At 49.4% G+C, this 26,401-nt stretch overlaps 2 protein-coding genes across 4 annotated transcripts; both read left to right on the forward strand.

The window, feature by feature from the left end:
* Positions 1–1,650: 1,650 nt before the first annotated feature.
* Positions 1,651–16,224, forward strand: FBXO46 (F-box protein 46). 3 transcript variants are annotated; one of them, XM_072979523.2, is made up of 2 exons: positions 1,651–1,753; positions 10,288–16,224. In XM_072979523.2, exon 2 carries the CDS (start codon positions 10,387–10,389, stop codon positions 12,397–12,399), a length of 2,013 nt encoding a protein of 670 aa, XP_072835624.2. In that variant the 5' UTR covers positions 1,651–1,753; positions 10,288–10,386; the 3' UTR covers positions 12,400–16,224. The 3 variants fall into 3 exon arrangements, with proteins under 3 accessions (XP_072835624.2, XP_072835626.2, XP_072835625.2); XM_072979525.2 differs by having other exon boundaries at positions 1,670–1,742; XM_072979524.2 differs by lacking the exon at positions 1,651–1,753 and adding an exon at positions 2,922–6,469.
* Positions 16,225–18,028: 1,804 nt separating this feature from the next.
* Positions 18,029–24,886, forward strand: QPCTL (glutaminyl-peptide cyclotransferase like). Its single transcript, XM_072979648.2, has 7 exons — positions 18,029–18,367; positions 19,046–19,192; positions 19,568–19,855; positions 20,759–20,911; positions 21,513–21,612; positions 21,864–21,980; positions 22,929–24,886. Exons 1-7 carry the CDS (start codon positions 18,077–18,079, stop codon positions 23,072–23,074), a joined length of 1,242 nt encoding a protein of 413 aa, XP_072835749.2. The 5' UTR covers positions 18,029–18,076; the 3' UTR covers positions 23,075–24,886.
* Positions 24,887–26,401: the final 1,515 nt, after the last annotated feature.

Genomic DNA, 26,401 nt, shown 5'->3' on the forward strand with positions numbered 1-26,401 from the left:
CTTCTAATCCCATCATCCCGAGCTGGAGTTGCAGTAAAGGTAATCATCACGTCATCTAATCTTGGGCAGGCAGACTTTTTCTCTTCTGATCACATCATCCTGAGCGAGGGGTGGGGCTTAGAAATATCTGATTTCGTGTATTTCACAATCCAGAAGGCTGTCCATATAAAAAGGCCAAGGGTGGGAGAGACCTCCAGTTGACCTCTTCCTCTTTGCTGGCAAGTCAGGATTTCTTGGAAAACTTACTGGAATCCAGGTAAGTCCGATTTAGGATGGAATTATTTAGAGGCTGGTGACATGGGGGTGTTTATCTTGCTCTGTGGCAGAAATGCTTGGGAGCGCTCTAAAAAAATGTCAATTACCCGAGGTCAGAGTGCTCCAACCTGTCCCTAGATGTGGGTGTGTGTTTTTTTTAATGATGATGTGTACAAGGTAAGGGTGGCCTAGCCGTGGCTGAGGATGACACCATCCCTCTTATCTGGAAATGAAAACGGGCATTTTTATTTCAATTTAATTTTTCAAAAGATACTTTCGCCCTGTGGCTCTCCATCCCTTAAGGGCTAAGGGTCGTTCCTTGTTGCTGATGGGGCTCTATCCTAACAAAGCTGAATATTCAGGATTGTCTGATTTAAGATGAGTTAGGCTTAACTGTTACAGTCCTTCCTTTTTTTGAAGATTTTTGTGGGTGGGACCGCAGCAAGACCTTTTCTATTTAGGCTGGTTTTCGGGGTGAGGGGTTAACCGATTGCTGGGCCCTTGGCAGGCACCCCGTCCTTCAGCTGCCTCTCTTCGGAAGAGAAGTCTGCACTCTGTACATGCCTAAGAGCACTTTACTCTCAGACATTTCCAGTGGGGTGGCGGCCCTTTACGCCGATTCCAGTAAAACCAGTGAAGGACCTTCTCATCACTTTAAATAGCTACAAATTCAGCTCCCAGGGGACTGCCACTAACAACTTTTCTTCACGGACCCTTTAGTGCAGTGGTCCCCAACCTTGGGCCTCCAGATGTTCTTGGACTTCAGTTCCCAAAAATCCTGGCCAGCAGAGGTGGTGGTGAAGGCTTCTGGGAGTTGTAGTCCAAGAACATCTGGAGGCCCAAGGTTGGGGACCACTGCTTTAGTGTGTTTAAAAAAAGAAGAAGAAGTCTTAAGGGCAAAACCAACAAAAATAATATTGCAGTTTATTGCTTGAAATGCCTCAGGAAAACTGCACACTCTATGAGACATGATGCCCAATAAAACATGTGAGTCTTCAGGGTTCCACAGCACTCGGTTTTGTCTTTAGACTTCTTTTTTTTCCTAAACACAGATGCTAGCAGGGCAAGCAAGAATAACGGTATTTTCTGTGGAGGGTAGCAAGGCGCTCTGTACATGCTCAGAGGCTCTGACTTGCATTGGGGGGGAAAAACCCTCGAAAATTCAGCTCGAGGAAAGCCCTGCAGAACAGCTGGAAGGCCAGCTTGGACCTGTCTGAGCAATAACCAGCATCCTCCCCCGCCCCCGGGATGGGCACAAAGCTCTGAATAGGACAGAACTACAACTCCCAAGCGCCTTTGCGGCGGAGCGAGCGGGGAGGGGGCCGAGGAACGGAGCGTGTTGGGAGGGCGGCCCGGGATTGTACTCCGCTGGAGAGAGGGGGGGGGGTCGGTGGGCAGGAAGGGTGGGCGCATGCGCGATGCCGATCCAGGAAGTCAGTTGCCTTGCAAAGTGCAGAGGTGGGACCTGGCGTTGTGCACCGGTCCAGGTGCGCGGCAGGTAAGGGACTGGGAGGGGCGGGAGCTGTTCGGGGAGGGTGGAGGAAGAAAAAATATCAACCCAGCTTGGAATAAATGCAAGTTTGAGAGGCAGGGAGCGTGGGTGGGTGGGTTTGGGGGTTGCCACCTTCTTTCTTGAGCCCTGCGCCTCTGCTTTTTAAAAGCAACCCGAGACACAGATTGGAGTAAAGGCATTTATTATCAGGGGAATAAGATAATGCTCAGGGAGGATCTTCCTTTGCTTGTTTTCTCTGTGCCAGACACGGGGGAATAAGTCCAGAATTTTCCACCTTATTCCAAGGTTCACAGATGCCAGATGAGTTCTGTCGCTCAATTTATGGTTGATTGGAGTCATTCTTTCAATTATTAACCCGGAAGGGCCACAGTTGTTTCTCTGGTTTGGCAGCTTTTGGCGGGGGGGAAGAGGAACATTCTCCGTGAAAAGAAAAAATGTGGCAGCCTTATTTGAGGAAGGAAAACCTTGTCATCCTAGCCATGATGTGGCTTAGTTAGTGGATGCTGGATGGACTCTTTAAGAGAGGACCTATGATGCATTTAGGGATAACTTTCCCTGTAATGCAATTTTTTTTGCAAAGGTATTTGGATAGCCCGTGGCAGGAGGGTGAATGCATCTAGAGCTCCATGGAGGGTTTGTGCCAAGTTTGAGGAAGTGGTCCCCCCCAAAAAAATATTGCAATCTGTATGATTGTATAGTGGTCCAATAAAAGGTATCACCCACCCTTACATTTAGGATGTAGAAGAGGAAACACATATAAATGCCCTTCTTGCAGTAATTCAAAGTCTTTCGTGGAAGGTGCACATGCTGGAAGTTTTGCCTTTCCACAATCCGGGCTTTCCTGCCAAGGCAAAGGACATTGTGAAGGACGTCCAGTGAATTCCCTAAACAAGTTTTAGGGAATTCACTGTCATAACACCTTAAATAGGAACCTTGGTTGCCAATTCTGATACAAACCAGGGAGGAAGAGCAGCTGTGAGTGTAATCTTTCCAGTCTACCCTTTGGAAGAGGAGAGACGGTGTCTCCCTTAAAGAAATAATAATAATAATAATAATAATAATAATAATAATAATAATAATAATAATAATAATAATAATAATAATAATAATAATAATAATAATAATAATAATAATAATAATAGAGCTTGCAAAACCCTTGCGGGAAAAGTACAGCTGCTAAAATAGTTCACCCGGGGAGAGATCTGGGTGTGAATTTAAAAAAACAACAACATGAATTTACAAACTTGGATCAAAATGGCTAGTTGTTGACCAGGCGCATATTATTAAAATACAATGATAAACAATTAAATGTAGTAATACCCTCTTTTCTCTCGCCTCTCTGCAAAAAGGAAAATCCTACCTATGTTGTTTAGATTGTCTTCTCTCGGGCTGCAGAATAATTTATGGGGAATTCCTTCCCTGAGTGTTGCATTAATCACTAGACACCCCCATCTGTTTGCACAGTTTAGGTATTGCCGTTTTTGTTGATTGTCCTATGTTCATTCAGAGTCATCTGACAGGGAACAAACACTCTCCTGGCCCACTGAGAAAGGCAGAAAGTGGTTCCCGCAGTTAAAAACAACAACAACAGTGTCTTGAAAATAATTAAGGTGTGCTCCGTGACTCAGCTTGTCCGACAGTGCCCGGGAGCGTTCAGTTCTCGAGCCCGTATTAAATTTTCCCTTCCCTGATGCAATCCAAAGCAGACTTACAGCCTTCCAGCTTTCTCTGCTGTTTCCTTCTCCATGTTCTGCGTTGGTGAGTTAAACAGGTTAATTACATGGTTACGGCTGGAAGGCCGGATGGTGCGATGGAGTTCCACGCATCGGGCTTGGCGAGTAGCCAGCAGTGGTGCACCTCCCAGCTTCCAGGCGAGTGGTGCATCGCCTTTAGCATGCTTGAGGCTTTTCCGGGTCTCATGCAGTCCATATTTTCCATGAATCTTTCATCAGTGGCATAGTGGGTGCCATTGTTCCTGATCAAGGTTACAGCCTCAACTCTGTGCTGTTCATTACCCAGGAGGAAGCCTAAACCAAAGATTTTTACCTAAGTGTCTAAGATGAATTCAAAGCCCTGAGTTCGAATCTCACCTTGTCTGTGGACACATTAGGCCTCTCTATCTCTACTGTGGAATATAGCAATGAGGGCCACGTTTTTTTACGGAACTGTTGCAGGGTTACTGCAGTGCTATTTTTGAAGCGTTTCTACCTTTTGCAAGTCTTTTTGCCGTTGCTGAACTGCTCTGAACCTTACCTGTATGTATCTCCCTGCTAAATGATTAACCTTTGGAACTCAGTGCCACAGGGTTGTAGAAGGCGTGAGTCACAACAAGGAAATGAAGTCTATAAGGCCATTGAAACTGGTCAGTAGAGCTGACTCATGTAGAACATTTGTGTAGACACAGAAATGCCGATCAAAATGAGATGCTTTAGTTACTAACCCACTGTTTACCATGCGGGGTGCTTTTTATTATATTGCAAATCATAGCAGGAGCACCTTTAGCCACTGCTGTGCATGTGGGGACCAGTGAGGGGGAGAAGGAGGGCAATTGGGGGGGGAGCAGAAGAGGCACATAATTTTTGGGAAGATATGTCCACCAGTTTGAACACAGTCAAGGTTAAGGTACACACAGCCTACATGAATAGTTAACATTAGAAAGCAGTGCATTTTAGGAGCGTTGATTGTGATTTTCTGATCTAACGCATTGACTACAGCATTGCTATCATCGCAGTCATTCATCCTCAACAACGCCTCAAGGCCCCGATCCCTGGAGCAAAAACTCTTTGGCGTGCCTACCTAGTACACGCTCTTATCGAGTGGTTCTGAACAAGTGGCTCACTGGGTAAAGCCAAGGAACTCGGTTAGAAAGATGGATTCTCATGGAAAACGTTCCCAATGCGGGTCTGAAACCAGAGGTTTGAAACTTAAAGCCCTTTGATTTTGAGCATAAGACAGATGTTGAGCTGCTGAGAGCGATCATCAGCATAGATTCTTTCTTATAGCTGAGCCTCTGGCTTTTTTTCCCCTAACTTATTTTGAGCAAGAGGTACTTCCCACAATATGTCCTGTACAGGTTGCAAATAGTTCGTGGCCCTCACTGTGTCTTCCTTTTGATGCACGGCTATGCAAGCTTGGGGTGTACGCAGAAACCCTCACCCGGCGTGGAACTCCAAGCTTGTATGATCCACCCGTTGGCCCATTGCAAAGTTGCCCTTTTAAATACTTTTCTCGTTCTTCGCAAACTCCTTTGGATAGATAGATACCTGCAGATGAGGGTGTGTGTGTGAGGAAATTTATTATTCTCATTTTTTTTAACACCGCTGTGAACTTGGACCTGTTCCTTTCCAGCCCTGCTGAAAAGCAGGTGGGAGTTGAAGGAGGCAGTAAAGACTCGCCTGCCTGTTTGTGCTGCTTGAGGCTGATTCCTCGGTGCGTTCAGATTTTAACTTTGCCCCCTGAGTGGGAAGCTCTTTTTTCCCCTGCATGTCTGTCTGGTCAGGTCGCTGGTCTTAAGGATTGTTTCTGTCTCTCCAACTCCTACCTGGAAAACCTCTGAAAGATAGAACATGGGATATTTGCATACACGGTTTCTAACCAACATTGTAGAAGTCGTCTCCGACTCCTGGTGACCCCCATGGGTGAGCCCTCTCCAAAATGCCCTGTCCTCAACTATCCTGCTCAGCTCTTATAGACTCAAACTGATGGCTTCCTTTAGGCAGTCAGTCCACCTCGTATTGGGATCTTCCTCTTTTCCTGCTGCCTCCCACTTTCCCCAGCCTTAGGGTCTTTTCCAGACGATCCTGCCTTCTCGTGACCTGCCCAAAGTAGGACAGCCTCCCTTTTAACATTTTTTTTTTGGTTGTCTCCAGAGACAGTTCCGGCTTGATTTGCTCTAGGACCTACATCCTAATAATAGGGCTGTACAGTCATGTGCTTGCATTGTTCATAGGCGATGTCTTGAGCCACTCGCCTTCTGGGGCAGGCGAGGCTGAACAAATGCAGCCACAAAGAGGTGGCGGGGTGCATGCAATTCCCCCCAGCCAAGATCTCTTGCCTCTTCTTGCCTGTGGAGCCTGAATTGTTCCACGATCCCTAACGAGGAATGGAGATTATTATTATTATTATTTTTTTAAGTGGCTCTGTAGGCTGAGTTTCTGCTGCCATCCATATATGGGCATGCCCCAAACTCGGCCTCCCGATTGGCTGCCGGGCTCCTTGCATATGTCTGTCAACAAATGGCTGAGCAGTGCCGTGGTGTGTATGTGTGTGTGTTTGTGTGTGTGCGTGTGCGTGGATTAAAGAGCCCTATTGACTGCAAGAGGGGGGCCACCAAGAGGCCGGCGGAATGGTGGCACTGGCCCTTTAAGAGATCAGGTCGCTTTGCGCATGCCCCCCCAGACACACACACACACACACATAGAGTGGGGGGGTTTGGGCTGCCAGGAAAATCCATTCCCACCCCCACCCCCCACTTTGATCTGATCCCTCCCTCTTGTGTTTGCAAAGGGTCACTTTCTTTTTTGGCTTGCAACCTGTAGATTGATTTTATCTCCAATTTTTTTAAAAAAAGAATTATTTTGCAATCTGCAAGAACTAGGATGTAGATTTCCGCGGAGGCCTCCCCTAAATCGGATCTCCCCTTCTGCATCCCCCTCCCTCAATCCACCCACCCACACACCCCCATGGCCTTTGGAGTAACAGGTAAGAAACCTGGGAATGTGGGGTGCAGAGGGCAGTGGGTTCCCTCCGCCAAGAAGGACTGGGTCAAAAGGGTTTGCTTTGGGGGCTGCCCTGCCGCTGGGCGGACCGGCTGGTGCTTCGGATGGGGTCTGGGATGCTTGCAAAAGTGTGGGGTGCCGTTACACCCAGACTCCCCAGGGTGAGGTTTGCTGTGCCTTTACACACCCATTTCCTCTGGAAGAACATTCCCAATTGCTTTTGGGGAGCCGGGAGATCAAGAGCGTTGGCCCTTCCCTGTGTAACGATTTCCTCTTTTATTTCTGATTTATTGATTAAAAGGACGGGGGGGGGAACCATGGAGGGCAGGCCGAGGGCATTCACATTTCCCTGGTCAGTGTCAACCTCATGGTGGGGACCTTCCTTGTGAAGTGACCAGAAAGGGGGTGTGTACGGTGTGGGTGTGTATGTGCGTTAGAATATTGGTCATGCTTGCTGACTCCCCCCTGGTCATCATCTGCCTGACTAATAACAATAACAACAACTTTAAATACGGTCTTTTATGGTGTAAACCACTGTTGTATACTCTCGGTTTTCAGCTTTAAATGTTGTGATTCAAGGAGGCTAAGCCCCCTTGGGTCCTTTTTTCAGGAGAAAGGCGGGGTAAAAATGTTTCGAAGGAATAAAATAAATAAATAGTTACGAATGATAAATCTTTGAACGACAGAACTGGAAGGGACCCTGTGGGGTCATCAAGTCCAGCCCTTATCCCCGTGGGGGGATTTGAACCTCCAACCTCTGGCTCTGCTGAGCTGTCCAGCAGTTCTTGTGTCAAACCTTTTTTGTTGCATTTGTAAAAGGTGTATTTATCAGAATCAGGTTGCCTTCTTGGCAAAAGGATATTACAGGTGGGCTTGAGACATTGGTTTTTCAGTGGGGAGATTGAGCTAAGGAGCCCATCCACCCCTCCATCTCTTAAGAGAAAGAATCTGGATTTGCAATTTCCATCTACAGCACTGCAATGTCCATTTACTTCAAATTTCAACACCAACCTGGATTTGGAAGGAATTTGGCAAGGGTCGGATCTGCCCGGCAGCACCGAGGGCTCTATCAGAAGTATAAATAGTTGGATTTTTGCTTGACCCAGTTTGTTTGCTGATAAACAGGGGAGTAAAGCTTTTTTCCCCCGAGCAGCCAAACATCTGTTAGGAGTGGCATGGCATCTGGTTCTCTTTTCATTCCCAGGTGGTTGACTTGGGTCCCCTGTTTTTGGTCTGTGGGTGGTTTATCACGTGACAGAAGGATCCCCTCTTGTGTGTCGCAGGGAGAGCACTCCCCCCCCCAGACATCATCCTCTTAATGAAAAAGCTAGGCTGAAAAATGACAGGCCGGTTTCCCCATGCATGTGATTGTCCCTCTCTCCTGATCTTTTCCTTTTGTGTCTAAGCTGGACGTTGTGTTGTGATACGGAGATCATAATACAATAATGATAATCTGAGAACTGCAGAGCCGGAACGGGCCCTATAGATCATCGAGCACAGCCCCTGTTAAGGAGGCCCGGTGGGGGAACCGAACCCTAGGTGCCTAAACTACTGAGCTATCCAGAAGTTTCATTTCATTTAAGTTCACAAGGACGCGAAACTTGGTGGGTGAGCCTCTTGGGCCGGCCGTTATCTCTCAGCTTGACCTCCCTTGTAAAGTAAGGACAAAATCCGGAAGTCCAAGAGGCAGAATGTAAATTGAACTGGTGAAAAATAATAAAGAAGTAGAGGCATAGTGTGATGAGTTGAAGCTAGCGGGAGAAGAGGAAGACCCCAATGTGAGATGGATTGGCTCAGTAAAGGAAGCCATGGCCTTCAGTTTACGAGAACCGGGCTGTTAATAAGGGGCATTTTAGAGATCAGACATTCGTGGGGTTGGTGGCACGTCACAACAGAAAGGCGTAGCATTGCCTTCTTTATAGCTCCGTTATTGCATATATCCTCGTTTGAGATGTTTAGCAACCAGCGCTCGCCAGGAAAAGGTCAGGCTGGAACACGGAGTAGCAGCCAACATACCTCCTCCAGAAACATTCCCACCCATGGTGATTGTTTTAAAAGTCTGCTGTGGATTTGGCCGGGGGGGGCATCCATCAGTGACCAGGCCAGTGACCACCCCGTCTCTTGAACTCGGGGCGCTTTCTAATTCATGTTAGACTTTTGCTCAGTGGTGGACAGAAGTGAAGAACTTTTTAAAAAAAAAACTGAGATGGAAAAAAGATGGAGCGTGTACAGTCTGCAAGAAACCTTTGTACATTGCTCTGTATAAATCATTTCCTTGTCTTGGAGTGTGTGGGAGAGGCAGAGATAACTGGTTTTACTAGGGTATCTCTGGGAGTTCAGATACTTTTCATCCTGTTTCATGGCTATGATTATTCTAGCGCCAGGAGGCTGCTCTGTTTCGCATGTCGAGTGTGGCCGGCGCGCTGTCTGGTTTTTTTTTTCTCTTAGAAGCGAACATTTTGGAACAAAATGAAAGAACAAATTGAGTTCCATCTTCCTCTTTGTTCATCCCCACGGCTAGAAGATGGTTTTCGTGCCTCAGATATGTCGGGGCACCGACCACCTTTTTAAAGAAACCGATCTTCGCATAAATGAGGGGGGTGGCTAAATCACTGTGTCGAGTCATACCACGACTGGGTTACTTGCTTCATAAAAGGCAAGGAACAAAATGAAAGAAAAATAAAAGTATTACTTAGTCCAGAACTTCAGTTCTGTGTATGGAGCACAAGGTTTCTTTTTTTCTATTTCCTTTGGGAGAAAATATCTTGTGAGTTGATGAGGATATATATATAAAATCAGCAATGAGAATAATGGTATCTTATAGAAATCACTTCAGCTCTTCCAAGTATTGTAGGTACATTATCTCAGTAATCCTAACAATGACTCTTCCAGGTGGTCAGAATTCTCCCCTAAGTTTGCCAAGAGCCGGGGTGTGTGTGTGTGGAATACAAACCTCAGGCTGGCCTTTAAAGGCAACTTCGCCGCCTGTCGCTCTGTCTCTCAGACGCTACCGTTCACAGTGTCGTGGCACGGTTCCTGAGCTTGCACGCCGGGGCCACCAGTTTCTCCCAGCTTTTACACCGGTTCCCATCCCAGATCTGTTTGCGCGTAGAGCAGCCAGCAGCATGTGTAAAAAGTGTAGAAGCCAATACGTTTACACTGGCAGAAGCTGGCACCGATAATATTTCATTTAAATTCATTCAATGCTTGCTTCCCCTCCATTTCAGGTCCCGAGACCCCCGAGGACTTCCCATTTGCCTTGAGGAAGACTTTAGGAGTCTCAGAATGGCAGGGTAGAAACTTTCATAGCGAGAAAGCTGCCAAGGAAATAATTTTAAAACAGATTGCTTTTTAAAGTACAGGAAGGAAGATGCCCCTGATGAGTTTTGTACTCCTTTTTGATGAACAGAGGCAAACGGGGAGAAACGTGTGAGGGATTCTTTCCCTATCTGGAAGAGCCATCAGTCTCAGTAATTTTTTTTAAAGGGTTTTATTCACATTTCAGATGCCCAGTGTGTTTTGCTCAATTTTTTTTCCCTGTGGTCTTCCTAAGGGGCAGTAATTTAGCAACGTGGCCAAAGATCCCTTAAAATCTTGTTTCCTAAGGTCACGGAGGAGTTATGCAGTGTGTGTGACTAGTCTGAATGTAAATCTTCAAGAACTAAAACTGGGTTCCTGGTAGGAATTCCCTGTGCTTTCTGGAAATGACGCCGACCTCCAGCCCAGCCCAGCTCTTGTCTGTTAGAATGTGCTGTCCGATTCTGATTCCATGTCTATTTCTCTCTCCTGTTCTGCCTGCAGATCTCTCCGAGGCCCCGGGAGGATCCTGGCGCTCCACTCACATCATGAGCTAGGGGAGAAGGGGTGCCTTCCCCCCTGCCTTTCTGCCATGCAAGTGTGATGGATCAAAACACCTTCTCCCACATTCAGCTATGGTGCCCCCGTCCCTTTGGCACGTACTCCCAGAACAAGCAGTGCGCCGGAGGCCAGGTGAGAAAGACGTTCGGGGACTTTGCCTGCAAAGCCAAGGAAGACGAGGAGGGCGGGGTTGAGGCCTGGTCAGAGAACACGCCTCCCGCCCCGCCACCCCCTTTGCCGCCGCCTCCCCCACCACCGCCGCCACCCCCATCGGTCTCCCCAACCCCCAGCCAGCTGGAAGAGGGCCGGGTGCTCCTGGATACGTGGTACGTGATCAAGCCAGGGAACACCAAGGAGAAGATTGCCTTCTTCGTGGCCCACCAGTGCAGCAGCGGGAACCGGGCCAGCGCCATGAAAGTCAAAGGGAACTGGGGGAGCGACAGCTCCAAAGCCAAACGCCGGCGGAGGTCTCACGACCCGAGCAAGAACAGAGCTTGCCCGGTCAAGTCCAAGGACGCCAGCGGGGGCAGCAAAGAAGCCGAAGATGTGTGCCTTTGCCCGGAATCTCACACCGACCCTGCCGGCGGAGATGCCACCGATCTCCTCTCGGTCGCCGAGATGGTGGCCTTGGTGGAACAGCGGACGGCCCTGGCGCTGCAGAGTTACGCCCGGCCGAGCCTGCCCGCCGCCCCTCCCTCCCCCATGGTCTTCGTGTCTACCGAGCAAGAGGAGTGTCGGGAAAAGAAAGCGCCCCCCTCGGGGGCCGGCTCGGACTGCAGCCGGGTGGCCGAGGCGGTGGCCCACTTCGAGTCGCGGGAGCAGAACGTCCTGCGCCAGAACGGCCTCTGCCGGGAGCCCCCCGAATGTGTGGCCAACTCCCAGCAGAGCCCCGGCGAGGTCCGCATCGCCTTCCGCATCTCCAGCAGCCGAGACCCCCGCTCGCCCACCGAGGGCGGCTCCGGCACCCGCCCCAACTGCATGTTCATGAGCTGCGGAGGGTCGCCAACCGGGAATCCGGCCCGTGCCAAAGACAAGATCACCTGCGACCTCTATCAGCTCATCAGCCCCTCCCGAGACACGCTTCCCAACAACGTGGACTTCCTCTTGGCAAGTGCCTCTCCGAAAGGGGCCGACGGGTCGGGCGGCGAGCCCCCGGACGTGGAAATGACCTGCGGGGAGAGCCAGGGGCCTTCGGGCAAACTGGAGCCGATCCCAGAAAACGGCCGGGCCGGCGGGGAAAAGGTGGGCGGCCTGGCGGCTGCCACGGCCCGGGACTGCGTCTCCGGCTTCCACGTGGATGTGGTGGTCACGGGGGTGGTGGACCAGTGTGTCTTTTTCGGCAAGGACAGCACCAAGAACATGAAGGAGGAGACGGTGTGCCTGACGGTCGGCTCGCCGACCCAGGAGGGTCTGTGTTCGTCGTGCGAGGACCCTCCTCCGGGTCAGCTCTTTTTCCTCCACGCGCAGCCCGCGCATCAGGAAGACAGCCGAGAGGCGGAGGGATCCTTCCTGGACGAGGGCGGCCTGGAGAGGGCTGACGGGTCGGGGCTGGAGTCGGCGGCCTCCGACACCTCCCTGTGCCGCCTCTACCGCCACGTCTCGCACGACTTCCTGGAGATCCGCTTCAAGATCCAGCGCCTGCTGGAGCCCCGTCAGTACATGCTGCTGCTCCCGGACCATATCATGGTGAAGATCTTCAGCTACCTGCCCACGCAGTCGCTGGCCGCCTTAAAGTGCTCCTGCCACTACTTCAAGTGCATCATCGAGACGTTTGGCGTGCAGGCCACGGACTCCAAGTGGAATCGGGACCCTCTGTACCGGGACGACCCTTGCAAGCAGTGCAAGAAACATTACGAGAAAGGGGACGTCTCCCTCTGCCGCTGGCACCCGAAACCCTACCATCACGACCTGCCTTATGGACGCTCTTACTGGATGTGCTGCCGGCGGACGGACAAGGACACGCCGGGCTGCCGGGTGGGACTGCATGACAACAACTGGGTGCAGCCATGTGACACGCTGCGAGAGAGGGCCGCTCGGCGGGAGGACGGGAGGTGAGGGGTGGGGCAAAGAGGGGTCCCTTGCCCCTCCGTCTCCCTTTCTCAGCTCTCGCTGCGTGGTGTGGGTGCGTTTTAACGGGAATCCTGTTGTGCTGAGGGTTGGTTTTGTTGTGCGTGTGTGTGTGTGTGTGTGTTATTATTTTTTTTAATTTTAAGAAAATTATTTGGTTGTGTTTGCCAGTTTGGAAATGGTTTATTCTCTGCCTCTCCCCAGCCCAGTTAAGTTACTGCAAGAGGTTTAAGAAAAACAAACAAAAACCCCACACTCATGTATGGAGGGGGGGGAAAGATGAAGAAAATGTACGTATCAAAAGCTATAGGTTCCCTTAAAAAAAAAATTCTTGGTTAGAAGCAGAAGCTGGGGATCATCTGCCTTGGTCAGACACAGAGGTGGGGAATAAGTTGATTTTTTTCAGATTCGAACTCTTAAGAATACTCCAGTTATTCTGGATGGGACATTCTGGGGTCTGAGTCCTAGAAAAGTAACTACTGTATTCCCATCTTGGATCAGCCGATGCAGCTCATCATCAGGTTTCTGGTTATCATCCTAAAGCTGAGTCTTGGTCCCATCCGAAACATTCTACCCCAAAGGAAGGCAGATCATTGCAAAATACAATTCATGCATTTTTTTTGCGTCAGAGCTGAGAAATAATCCTGCAAGAGATAATTCCTTGGTCACTTGGGGGACCCTTTTTAAAAAACTGATTTCAAACCGGTTTCCACTGCAGCCAAAAGAAATCTGGAAATTGTAGGGCGGTGGAGGGAACTCTTGTCTCCCTCCGGGCAACATAGAAGCCTTTAGTGGCATTGCAGAAATAAGTGGCCAGGATCCTTTGGGGGCAACCGGGGTAGTGAAATGGCTTTCAAATCGGCTTGATAGTCTAAACAAAACCCTCCAGGCGGCAGTCATGAAATAGCGGCCCGTGTCTCCTTTTAAAGTGGTAGAGAACTTAATGGCCTCCCAAATTTGGTTAAAACTTCCCTCATTTCTGGCCATGGGGCTGAGACTGATGGAGGAGAAGCATCCAGCCACATCTGGAGAATCATATTCTCTTTGCTTGAGGACATGGGAAGGCAAGCCATCTCCTTATCCCACACAAACCTTGACTCCCCCACCATGATCAGCTGCAAACGACCAGTCTGGGGGGGGGGGATTCTGTTGGCTAAACAGTGACTTTTCATTTCTCCGTGTTCCTCTTCAGCTCTTATACCCTGTTGGCAGATCGAATCCAGACCCCGCTTCATTTGGCTATGACTGTTCCCACCCACCCACCCAAGCTTGAGAGCATTCCTTTTTTGGACTACCATTCCCGGAATGCCGGCTCAGGAATTTTGGGAGATATAGTCCATCCACCCCAGAAGTAAATGTTCTAAGCTGTGCTACCCCCCCCCCCCCCGCTTGACCTTTTAGGGGCTTCCGTTCTCCGCCACCCTGTGGCCTCAGACTGAAGCTGCTGTTCCTCCACTCATACCCAGCTCTGTTGTGGAGGTTTTCCTAGCAATTCTGGGCTTGGATTCTCACACAATCTAAATTTCCCCCTGGATCCGTCTGAAAAAACAAACAAAAACTCATATCTCCCTCTTTTGCTCCCTGCTTGCTCTTTTTAAATTGAGCCATTTCCAGATTGTACCGTTGAGCTGTGCTATAACCCTGGCGCACCCTGTTTGAGAGGCAGCATCTCCCCAGAGAAATGGGAAAAAAATAATATGTGGATAAGGGTGATTCTTTGAGGAAGCAAAAGACCAAGCTTTTCTAGATGACAAATCCTAACATCCTCCAGCTGGTATCCGGATTGCTAGATTCTAGATGTTGCCATCCAAGGGAAAAAAATTAAAAGGAACTTTGTACCAAGACTTACTGTAGGAAAACTCTCTGTTGCTCAGCCCTAAGCACTTGGTTATGAGCTGCATCTTAGCTTAAAAAAAAAAGGCTGAAAGCTTGACAGTGCTCCGGACTTTAACTGGAATTTCCCATGCAAGAATGGCTGGTGCTCAAGAAAATATCAGACCGGTTCAGCGGCTACCCTGGGCATCTCATCAGATGCCCTCTGACTTCAATAAAAATGGATGGGGCTCAGCAGCATGCGATGACCCTCCCCTTCCCCCACCGCATGCGACTGTTCTGTGGCCTCCTTGCCACCTGGTTTTACCTGGCAGTACTGCCTAGTGCTTGGAGGGAGCCCCAGCTGTGCTGCTGTGCTAGTTACCTTTGCCTGGAAAGTGCTGCATATCCACCCTGCCTGACCGTGGGGCCATGGCTTCCCCCCCCCCAGAACCCCCTCCCAGGGCTTTTGATCTCCCCACTCACTCCTTTGCCCCATTGATTTGGATGCTCCTGCATCCTCTTAGGGCTATGACTTTTTGAATCGTCTTAAGGGCTCTGGACATCAGGTTGGGAGAACATCCTTCCACGCCGGGACACCCCCCCACACACACTCAGGTGGCTGCACTGCTTTCCGACCAGCTTAGGAAGGGCTATTTTATCGTTCCTCGTTTTCCTTCGCCGCCTCTTTATTTTCTTTCCATGCTTTGCTAGAGCTGGCAGGGCGCTGTGCGAAGCTTGGGTTCTTTGTCTAAAACACAGTTTAAAAACAACACATGTCTGATATGTGGTTTTGGGGGGGCGGCTTCCCTCTTATCTACGTGTGCTATTCTCCATTTTCCAGTTTATCCATTTTGGCTCCGAGGAAAATGCCTCCCCCCCTCCATGCAGGGAAATCTGCTGGGTTGGATATTCTCCTAGGGAAAGAAACGGTTCTCTCGCCCCACTGTGTAAACCCCTCCACACTCGAAGGATATCTCCGAGCACTCCCTGCTTCGGCAAATCCTTCGTTCAGGGGGTTGGGAACGTCTGGCCTACCGGCTGGACGAGGCCCACGCCGAGTCCCCATCTGGCGTGCAGCCTCTGCGCTTGATGGGCCGCCTTCTCCCCTCTGGCCCACCCAACCCCACATTGCTTTGTTCAGCGGGGGGCCGGAAGCAAGCTCAGCCGTTTGCATCCCCCAGCCGGATCCTGGAGAAGCAAAAGTGCCTCTCCTCCAGACCTCATCTCAGCCTCCGACCCTTCTTTGAAAGGTTTCCTGGGCAGTTGTGCTTCTCTCTGTTCTCCTGCGGCCACTTCTCTTTCCCTCCTCGCTGTGCATCTCAAGGGACTTCCACCTCTCCTAGTGGCCTTAGGTGTTCCCTTCACTGGGTCAGGAGGAGGCAAAGCCACACCGGGGGGGGGGGGGGGAGATGCCGCCTCCGGTTTGCCATCGGCCTCCTGTCCGAAGAGCAGCCAGCGCCTGAGAAGCATCCTCAAAAACGCTCTGCTTCTGTGCAGCTCTTAAGCTCTTGCTGGTTCATCGATTCTTCTGTCCCCTGTTTTCTCACCTTTTAAATTCGAAATACTAAAATTTCTCTTTCTGCATGCTGCTTACGAGAGGGACCTCTTCCAACACACACTACAGCCCCCGTCTCCTCACCAACCGGTTGTTTTACCCCCTACATAGTTTGGGGTTTCGGTCAACAATGAACCCCATTGGCCTCCCCCCCATCCCAGATGGTCTCCCCAGGATATCAGGGGAGCCTCTATGCTGCCTTCAGTCCGCCAGCCCCAGATAGGATTGAACTCAAGCCAACCTGCGCTGCTTGGGGTGTGTGCGCGCGTGCGTGCAAAGTGGAACACCTCCCTCCACCACCACCCCGGTCCTGTCCACACTGATATTTATATGCCTGTTTATCTCTGTACCCCTGTGACATTTTCAAATGACTGTTGAGTGGAGGAAAAAAAATCCCAGTTAAACAGGAAAAAAAATTAATAAAGACTTGATTTCTGAACGTACTTTTGATGTCATTTTTGCCAGGAAAAGTCCGGCTAAAAAGCTATTTCATCTCTCTGGAGAGTCTGGCATCTGCTTTTTGGTTAATGGGGCAGAGTTAAGGCGACTAACACAGCCCGAGAGGCATAGCTTACTTTTGGCACAGAATCCGATGGAACATCCGCATAAAATAATGTCCAGGCCTGCACTTTGCAGTTCTGTTGCCGTCTCCTTCCTTCCAGCAAATCCATCACCAGACATACTTCGGTCCCTACCGAGCATCGCTCTGCCACCCCCTCCGACCCACCGCTGCATCAAATGCTACCCTTTTGCATAGCCACCTTTATGTCCTGCGATGCTCTGCTTCAGATGTGGTAGGCGCCCAGCTGAGGCATCTCGCTGCTCGGCCTTCGGAGCTGGGCATACCTTGAGGAGTGGCCTCCTGGGATACTCGCTAAAAATACATCTCCCTGCGTTCTTGGGCTTTCAGCACAACTGTGTTTGCATTGGGACAGAAGCCAGAAAGAGAGATTGTTCTGAAGACGCCATTTCTCTATTGGAGATGCAGTTGCTAATGATGGAGAAGCCCTATGGATCAACCTTGCTTCGGTTTTTATTTATATTCTTGTTTAAACTCCAAGGAATTCAAGAGGGTGGGTTTCCTCTCCTGCCCAGAACAGCATGGTGGGTTATGAAGAAATGCAGTAAGTGGCCACAAGGAATCCCATGGGCTTCACTGCCAACTTGAGGTTGCAATAAGTGCCTCTTCCCACCAGTTCGAAACCCATATTCTAAGAATTTTACTGTGCTGCCAGGCTGGTTAGTCCTTTAATCTGAGCCGTGCGGAGGAAAGTTGGTGCTTCTGTTTACGGTTCCAAAAGGAGACTGCATAAGGGTAGCTGTGAAGGAACTTTAAAAAAAATCTTCCAGTCTAAGGGTGGGTCACTAGACACCACGGCCAAAATCATCCACACTGAGGTAGGTTGGGAGTTCAATTCCCCACCGTTTCTCCATAAATATATAAATATGTATATACAGTATTCAATAAAACATAAATTCCCCCTCTGTGGATTATTTATCCTGTTCAGATATTTTCACAGCAATGTTGGGCCAAAACTCGTACTCTTTGAAGCTGCTTCTGCTTATGTGCTGTCAGGTCGCTTCCAACTCATGGTGGCCCCTAGGAATGAGCCCTCTTCCAAAAGGCCCCTGTCCTCAGCCACCCTGCTCCATTCTTGCAAACTCAAAAGCCTGTGGCTTCCTTGAGGGAATCCGTCCATCTCATAATATTTGGCCTTCCTCTTCTCCTCTTGCCTCCCACCTTCCCCAGCCTTATGGTCTTTTTTTTGCAGAGCATCCTGCCTTCTCGGGATGTGGCCCAAAAGGATGACCACCTCAGTTTTAACATTTTTTTTGCCTCCAAAGATAGTCCAGGCTTGATTTGATTTAGGACCCCCTGGTTCGCCTTTCTGGGATGTATCTTTGCAGAGACTTTTATCTGCCAAGCTCTCGTCCAGCCCCAAGTTTCAAAGAAATCAATTATTATTCCCCCCCCCCCCCCCCCGTCCAGCTTTCTGAACTGCCCAGGTTTCACACCCGCCCTTGAGGCTCTGAAATACAAGAGGCGAGAAGGCGCTCAGCTTAAGCCACGTGTCCTTAAGGAGGAAGTGGGCGCGGCTCCGCGGGGGCTCCACCCCCCTGCCTCCTGCCGATAGGCTGGAAGCCTAGTGGGCGTGGCTGCCTTTTTTTCCTCCCTCCGCCTTTATCCCAGGGAAGGCGTGGCCGCGGCTCATTCATCCCTGCCGCGGCCTGGGCGGGGCTTCCCCCTGAGGCCACTCCCCCAAGGAGTAGGCCGGCTGTCCGGGCTTCCCCGCGATGCGGAAAGGGTCGCGCCGGGGCCGGCCGGGGATGGGCGGCGGGGCGGCGGCCGGGGGTCGCGGAGGGCTGGACCCCGGGGGCCCCTTGGCGGGGTCGAGGCGCGGGAGCCCGATCCGCTGGCACCGCCGCTGGCTCCTCGCCCTCCTGCTGGCCCTGGCTGGGGGCTCTTTGCTGGGGGTGTATTGCTTCTGGGGGGTGGGAAGAACCACCCCCGAGCCTCCAGCCTCGCAGGAGAGAAAGGAGCAGCAGCAGCAGCCGCAACAACAGAAGCCCCTGCCAAACGCCCAGGTAGGTACGACAAGAGAGACAGAGACGAAGAACTCTGTGGGGTCCGGGTGGTGCAGAATCCCAAACGAAAAGCGGGCCGTTCTCAAACCCGGAAAGCAAAGCCCGCTTCCGAGTCCTGCAGGAGTCTTCGTCCAGGCTGGGCGCTTGGGAGGCTTCCCCCGTTGGCCCTCCTCCCCCTGGAAGGTCCGGGAATGCCCAGCCCGACGAAGAGGCCTGCAGGGGCCGCAAGCTGCCCGCTTGTTTGAGATTTGAAGGGGGGGGTCTGTCTGTCTAATGAAGAGACAACCCACCGTGGTTTGCAGGTGAGCACCCCGGCCGGCGGAGGAGTCTGCCCTGCTTGGGGGGGGGGGAAAGGGGGCGGCGAAGGGGTGCTTCTTCACTTACCTCCCAAAATCCAAAATTTGTTATTTCAGTGGACGCAGACAAGTGGACTTACTATTGTCACACATGTGGACAGAGGTTGTAAGGATGCGAGACCCTTCCTGCCTAGGGGGGTCCTAAGGTAGCCTTGGCAATAAGGGGGAAATGACCAGCACGTGGGGGGGGGACTTGTGAGGATCCCTGTTTGTGTGTTGTGTGTGTTTTGGTAGATAATTTTGAACCCAAGGAGGGCTTTCTCTGGGTGGCAATTCCTCAGTTTCCACTGACCCGAACCCTAAAGGTCTCCCCTCCCCGCAGGAGGACCACAAGCCCCGAAGTCTCTCCAGCAGTCACCTGAAACACCTGGCCTCCCAGGTGGATCTCCAGCGCCTTTGGGGCACTTACCTGCAGCCTATGCTGGTGGAGAGGTACCCTGGCAGTCCCGGGAATCGGAGGGTCCGGCAGGTGAGTCGGGTGTGTGTATGCGCACGTTGTCTCTGGAGATCGGCACCTGGATGATGCCCTGGGGGGGGCAGGGACATGCTGCCTGGAGGATTCTGGGATTTGTAGTCTGTACAATGGGAGAGAGTAGAGGCTGGCCTAAGGCTCTTAAGCGGGATTTGAACTCGGGGCTTTTCTGAATACTGTTCCTGGGCCCCATGCAACCTCAGCTGCCTTGCTCTTCTAAATGCTTTCCCAAGAGCATAAGAAAGACGGTTGCCTCTTCTTTACTGGGAGGGTTTGGAGAAATGGCTTGCGGGAGAGTCACTGAGGACTAGAACACTGCGCCAGTATACAATCCCCTAGTTCTTCATCTTGCAACCCTCTTCTTGCCCCCAGTTCATCACAGAAAGGCTGAGGATGCTGGAGGCTTCATGGCACGTAGAACTGGACACTTTTGAGGACAGCACGCCCCACGGCACCGTGAACTTTGCCAATGTGGTGGCAACGCTGGATCCCGCAGCGCCCAGGTGCCTGACGCTGGCCTGCCACTACGATTCTAAATACTTCCCCCGTGACGAGCACGGCCGAGCGTTCCTGGGGGCCACAGATTCGGCTGTGCCTTGTTCGATCCTGCTGGAGCTGGCGACGGCGCTGGACAAGGAGCTCCTGAAAACCAAAGAACAGGTTTGTCTCCTGAGAAAGTGGGAGCCATGCCTAGTGGTAAGAGCTGTCAGGTGGACCTTGTATGCCTCACACCTCTTTCAAATGGACTTTAGGTTCAAAAGAGAAAGGTCTGGTTTATGCTTGTTGACTTGAGGGTGAAGTTGGATTTGAAATTGGGCTGTTCTCTGCCTAAACCCTTAAATTGGTGCAAGGTGGAACTTTGTCTGGGGCAAAAAATGGCATTTTCTAAAGTTTATTCTACTTTTATTATTTTTGTCTTCATTTGCTATTAATTTTTATGTTTATTAATACTGTTTTCACATTTATTAATTTTGTTTTGATGTTTCTTAATTATGCTTTTATGCTATCAGATACTATGCAAGGAAATTAGCAGAAATATTTTTTTTAAAAAGAAGGATTTAACAGAAATCGAACAATAAAGTCACCACAAAGACCATGATCCTGTTTTACTTTTGCACTTGGGAACGCTGAAATTTGGGCTACTTTTCTCAGTTCATCAAAGCTCTGTCCTTGATGGTAACCTTGTCTTAAAAGGCATGTGTAAATGACAGGGTGTTGTTGTTTTTTTCTAAAAAGAGCAAAGGTTGACATATTTGAGCTCTTTATTTGTGGGGAGGGAAGACTAAGATACTTTAGTGGATTAGAAAACAATTCTTAAGTAGTCTAGAAAAACCGGCTAGAAATATTTTCCCCTTAGGGTGTTGGAAACTCGATTTATTGACAGGTTTTAACCTGATTCTCTCTCCCCCCTCCCTTGAAATTCATTGCACTTGTTATCGTTTTTACAAGTACGGACAGCAGAAGGAAAATAAAAATAATCCAGGTTTTCATCTTGCAACTGCTTCGTCTCGGTTTGAACCCTAACCAGCTGAAACCTAACCGTCTGGCTACTTTATGGTTTAGGGTGCTCCCATGACCCTCCAGCTTCTGTTTTTTGATGGCGAGGAAGCCTTCAGAGAATGGAGCAAAACAGACTCTCTCTACGGAGCCCGTCATCTGGCTGAACGCATGGCAAAGGCCCCACACCGCCCGGGCTCAACCCAGCTCCAAGCTATTGTGAGTACTTTTCTACACCATGGGTTTGGAAACGAGGACCAGTACAGTCCAGGGGCGGCCTAGGGTTGTGAAAGATTTTCCTGGCAGATTAGCTTTCAAACCACCCCTCTATCCTCTACTGATCTGCTACTTTCCAGTTTTGAAGTGTGCCCTCGTTTGCTGAATTCTCATTACTTTAGGTTTGGCTAGGAGGTGACCGTCAGACTGTCCAGTACTGGCCGGTCATTCTTTCCCTGCCTCTGATTTCAAAGAGGGCTCTGCATCTCTGCCTGGGGTCCCCCCCCCCTCTTTTGTCTGTTAAAGCATTCTGTAGTCAGCCACGTTTGACAGTTTGCTGTTCAATCTGTTCAACAGTAAGTAAAGAAAGTGGTTTTTATTCTTCCTCTTACTAATGTCTCAGTGAATTATTGAGACTGTAAGTGCCAGTGGATGAAAACAAGGGATGAATTAAATTGGATGAACCTGGAGCTATTCTGCTCTGTGAATCCCTGCATTTTTGCTGTGCAGCTAGAGGAATCTAAACAAAATTCAAAACACTGCAACACAAAACTCTAGTGGTGCTTTGCTTTGTTTTTAACCCCCCCCCCTTCCCTCTTTGCAGTCCCTCTTTGTTCTCCTGGACCTGCTGGGAGCCCGGGAGCCCACCATCCGGAACCATTTTGTGGCAACCGCTGGTTGGTTTGAAAGGCTTGTCAGCATCGGTAAGGAGTGGAGACAGGAATGGGGGAAAACCAGACCCATAGCAGCAGTTTTGAGGGTGGAGGCTATCAGAAACGAGGGGTGGGGTTCTCTTCTGTGCCTCCAAAGCTTGGGCAGGAAGAGAAACGAGCTATAGAATATTTAGCCAGTTCCTCCTGTGGCTCTTAGCAAATGGTAGCCCCGATCACTGGTGATGCACAGTGGGTGTTTAAAATAAAAATAAAGTGTTTAGTCCCTTTGTTGCCTTCTGCAGAAAAGCGACTACATCGATTAGGGCTTCTGGAGTCTCACCCCAAAGAGGAGATGTATTTCCACCGGGATCCCGTCTTTGGCCCCATTGAGGATGATCATGTGCCCTTCCTCCGGAAAGGTACCGTGACCCTGTGACTCGGTTTCCCCAACCCAACTGCTCCCTTTGTCATATTTGGAGGGCATTGATTTTGGTTTAATAAGAAGAGTGGATCAAACACTTAAACATTATGTATACATTTATTTAACTTCCTGAAGCTATTTGTGAGCTGCTTGGGGTCCTTCTACTGGGAGAAAGGCTATTCTGCGGGGTAGGGGATAGAATGGCAGACTAGGATTCAGGAGTCCTGGGTTCAAATTCCCACTCAGTAAAAAACACTCATTAAATATCTCACTTATCTTGGAAGTCCTATTAGGATCAATAGAAGTCAGTTCCAACTTGACAGCCTATAGCATGTAGTCATGTCCTAGTTGTGCGTATGTTCTGTGTTGTCAAATCAGAACTGACTTCTAGCAACCCTAATAAGGACTTTCAGGGTTAAGTGAGACATTTGAGGAGCGGTTTAACCACAGTTCCATTCCCAAGTGAGTTCCTGTGGCCGAGCACGGATTCGAATCCTGTCCTCTGGAATCCTAATCCATCACTATGTCCACTACACCCCACTGTAGGCATGTGTGTTAACATCAGTTGACCAAATAGCTTTGGACTTATATAGAGATGGCAAGGCCTGGAAAAAACCCCCAGAAAAACTGGGGGGGGGGGACAAGTTTTTTTTCCTGTTTTCTTCCAAAGCCGCTTTTTATTTTTTCCCTGGAAAAATTGGGAAAAAAAGGAGTGTCTATGGCATGGTATTCAAACTATATAAGAAGACCTTAATGAAAGACTTCTGGGACTTTATGTATATAAGTTCTCTCTAGAGATGTAAAATTTCCAGAAATATCCAGTTTTTCTAGGGGGGAAAACATGCTTTTTTCCATGTTTTTTTCTTCTGGGAAAAAAAATGGAAATATCCTTAAATTTTACACCTCTAGACTTACACCTGGTTATGTATCTTTGCCTTTCTGACAGGTGTCCCCGTGCTTCACCTCATTGCCACCCCTTTCCCTGACGTCTGGCACACCATGGAAGACACGGAAGCGAATTTGCATCCGCCCACCATTCGGAATTTAAGCAAGATCCTCGCCACTTTCTTGGCGGAATACCTGAGGCTCTAGGTGGAAGGGACCCAGATGACTTGAGACACCTTCGGATGAGACACGGAAAGGCCACGGAGGGGGAAAAAAAAAGAGATTTGTTACATGAGCAAAGCAAGTTCCTGTTGGAGACTCAGAAATGTCATTCAAGGGGAGTGAGAGAGAGGGAGTAGACCTTGTGTGGTGTGTGAGAAGGACACACTTGACTTGGGTGTAGGGAGCCATGCGCTTTGTAGGAAGAGGTGCCACTACCAACCAAGGAGGCCACAGCGGGCAGGCGGGATGGTGAGGTGCCCCTCTAAGCGGACACGAAACACAGATGTTGGCAGCCCGGCTCTGGAAGTCCAAATGGCGGCAGGAAGGAGAAGATTGCTGAGGAACGTCCTTCAGTCCCAAAGGAATTTTCTTGGCCTAGCAGTTGTTCCTGAAGGTTTGGAGGAGGGTCGGGTCTTTCTCCTACTCCCCGTGGGAGTGTCTGTTTCGGACTAGGTGGGACCAGTCTGGTTGTCAATGTTTTCTTGCAGCCCTTCCGTCCTTGATAGCCCTGTGAGGCGCACACTGTTTAGGGGTGGTTTTTTGGGGATTTTTTTGGACTACAAATCCCACAATCCTCCATTCTGGGAGATCTACCTGGCACACAGAGACCTTCCAGACACCTAAATGTGGCTCGCCTGGGAGAAAAAGGCCTGGCCTGGAAGGCTTCGAGGCCTAACTAGGCCTAGCTCCAACCCGCCTTCCTGTTCCTGTCCCGCTGCTAGCTGGGAGCTTTCTTTCTGAACAGGAAGCTAGGCCTAGCTAGGCCTTCCCATTCAGGCTCATAGAAATAAGCATGGTCATACAGCGATGCTTCGCTTAACGACGTTAATTCGTTCCAGTGAAATCGCTGTAGAGTGAAAACGTCGTAAAGCGAAAATAAAAAACCCATTGAAACGCATTAAAACCTGGTTAATGCGTTCCAATAGGCTAAAAACTCATCATCCAGCGAAGATCCTCCATATGGCAGCCATTTTCAGTGCCTGTATAGCAAGGAATCCGTCCCTAAGCACAGTGGGGGGCCATTTTGAGCACCCGGCTGCCATTTTGAAAACCTGTTTTGATCGTCATAATGCGAAGAATCGGTTCCTGAAGCAGGGAACTGATCTTCGCAAAGCGAAAAAACACCATTTAAAACATCGTTTTGTGATGGCACTTTTTTCAATGTGGCATGGAAGAAATGCCCAGAAGATTCTGGGATATTCTCCGTCCAAGATATTCTCCGTCCACCTCTGGCCACTCTGCAACTGGTTCCATCCTTTATCAAGGAAAACAGGTCTCTACTGTTCTTGAAATTATTTATGGTCCCGTCTAAAGGTGACTTCGGAGAAAGGATTATGTAAAACATGAGGCTGTCACTCAGGTCTCTCGCAGGCTCTGTATATGGATTGATTAATATGGAAGAAATGATTGTAATCTGTAAAACGTCCCTTAGGCCTAGTCTCGGCATGCAGCAGAAGCCCGAGGGAGTGGAGAGACATGTTATTTCTGAATGCCAAATTAAAAAAAAGAGAGAGAACCCTGCAAGTAAAAAAACTAGCATATCAGGGAGAATTTCTTGCCCAGCCTTTTCCTTGCTGTGCTAGCTTTCTGCTTCCAGGGAGGAACTGTTACATCACATGTTAGGGAGGGCATTCAAATATAATTTCTCCGCTCCCTGCCCTCTGAACTAGTATGTTCTGTTCTTCCGTCTAAGGAATTTATCCCCTCTGACTTCTGCTGCTTGTCTAGTCTAGGCCTGTGATCCTCCTTTTTCAGGTAGCTTTATAAGCAAACTGTTCAATAAATGTTTTCCTCTTGCTTTTGAATGCCACGTGTTTTCTCTGTTTGAATGTTTTTGGCTGGCTAATAAATATAGAGCCCAGGATGATTCAGCAAGGCTGAAGGAAGAAAACAAGAGACTTGGTATTGAGGTTCACCTCTACAGAGATGGAATGCTTTTGTGTGTGATGATTTGGAGCAGGCTCCCGAATGGAAAATTACTTTTAAAACAATATTTTCAGCACCCTGGATAGCTCTCGAGCCTCCTCCTGTGTGGGAAGATTTTCTCACACTCCTGGCCTTAGGCAGGACTGCAAATTTCCAAGTGTCACAGAACTCTTCTTCAGCAGGCAAACTGAGAAAGTGTCTCTTCAGGTGCCTGAAGACTAGACTTCTTACTTTGATGATAACCAAAGTAAGCACTGCATGCCTCCCTAGTTGCAAAGCTGAGTCGGAAGCAAGAGATGATTTCTGGAAGAGTAGCTGTATTTGTTGATAACGGGAAAAAACAGCAAGGGAATCTTGTGATGCCTCAAAGGCTAACACATTTGTACTAGCATACTTCCTCAGATGCATGCGTATGATGTAGAACATTTTACGCAAAATCACTTCACTCCAAGCTACCACAAGTATCTCTGTGGGTGGTTTTTTTGCCTCGTTTAAAAATAATATGCCATCAAGTCGATTCTGACTTACGGCGGCCTTTTGTCTGGGTTTTTCCAGGAAGGAAATAATCAGAAGTGGTTTCCCATCCCCTTCCTCTAGAGGGAGCCCTGGGACGGTGTGCAGCTGACCCAAGGCCACCCAGGCTGGCTCTTCTCCTGAAAGACTCAGTGGGGGAATCGAACCCCCAATCTCTGACCTAAACCACTGAGCTATCCAGCCTTTATGCAAACCATGTACAGTACTCTCAAAGAAATTCTTCTTGAGCTCAAAATGCCTTTGGATCTAAGCTGATCCTTCAATTTGCCTAAACACTGATTCTTACGCTATGGTGGTCCTGCATCTCAAAAACACAAAGCAAAAATGATTTCTAAGAAACCCCTGATGGGATCACAAATACTGTAGTTCTACAGTGCTATCAGAATGCGACACAGCCTCCTAACAGTGAAAAGGGACATTGTAATGACCTGATCTCTCTTGGTAAGCTCAAGCCAACAGGGAAAGCTGCGCCTGGAATGTCCCGTCATTAATTAACCAAAAATCAACATGCAGATAGGTGAAAGTGAACAAGCCATTCTCCGTGGTTGTTTATGCATGGAAGCAGTTAATGTATTTTTTGTTGTTGTTGTGGGCTGTGTTTACCTGCTTCAGCCTGGTTACTATTTAAAAGCCAAAAGCATTTCCCCCCCATGTTCAAAAAGCACAAATGTCAATTACTCCAGGGCCTGAAGGATTGATCAGTCATTAGAGATTCCTTCCCAGTTCCCCTTATAATGTTATGTTTTTTGTGCCAAGTCCGAAATGCTCTTTTGTGGGCCGTGAGCTCCGATGGCTTGAACACCATGAAATAAAGACCTTGCAAAGGTGGGAGCCCAAGGACCTTGATCCACT

This window comes from Pogona vitticeps, chromosome 9 (assembly GCF_051106095.1).
Source record: "Pogona vitticeps strain Pit_001003342236 chromosome 9, PviZW2.1, whole genome shotgun sequence".
In the NCBI taxonomy this organism is placed as follows: Eukaryota; Metazoa; Chordata; class Lepidosauria; order Squamata; family Agamidae; genus Pogona; species Pogona vitticeps.

What these genes read in the sequence shown, in the direction of transcription:
- FBXO46 (XM_072979523.2), top strand. Translation starts at nt 10,387, where the DNA reads ATGGATCAAAACACCTTCTCCCACATTCAGCTATGGTGCCCCCGTCCC.
- QPCTL (XM_072979648.2), top strand. Translation starts at nt 18,077, where the DNA reads ATGCGGAAAGGGTCGCGCCGGGGCCGGCCGGGGATGGGCGGCGGGGCG. An exon ending in AGCCCCTGCCAAACGCCCAG is followed by an intron (nt 18,368 to 19,045) that starts GTAGGTACGACA and finishes CCCTCCCCGCAG; the next exon opens with GAGGACCACAAGCCCCGAAG. An exon ending in GGAATCGGAGGGTCCGGCAG is followed by an intron (nt 19,193 to 19,567) that starts GTGAGTCGGGTG and finishes TCTTGCCCCCAG; the next exon opens with TTCATCACAGAAAGGCTGAG.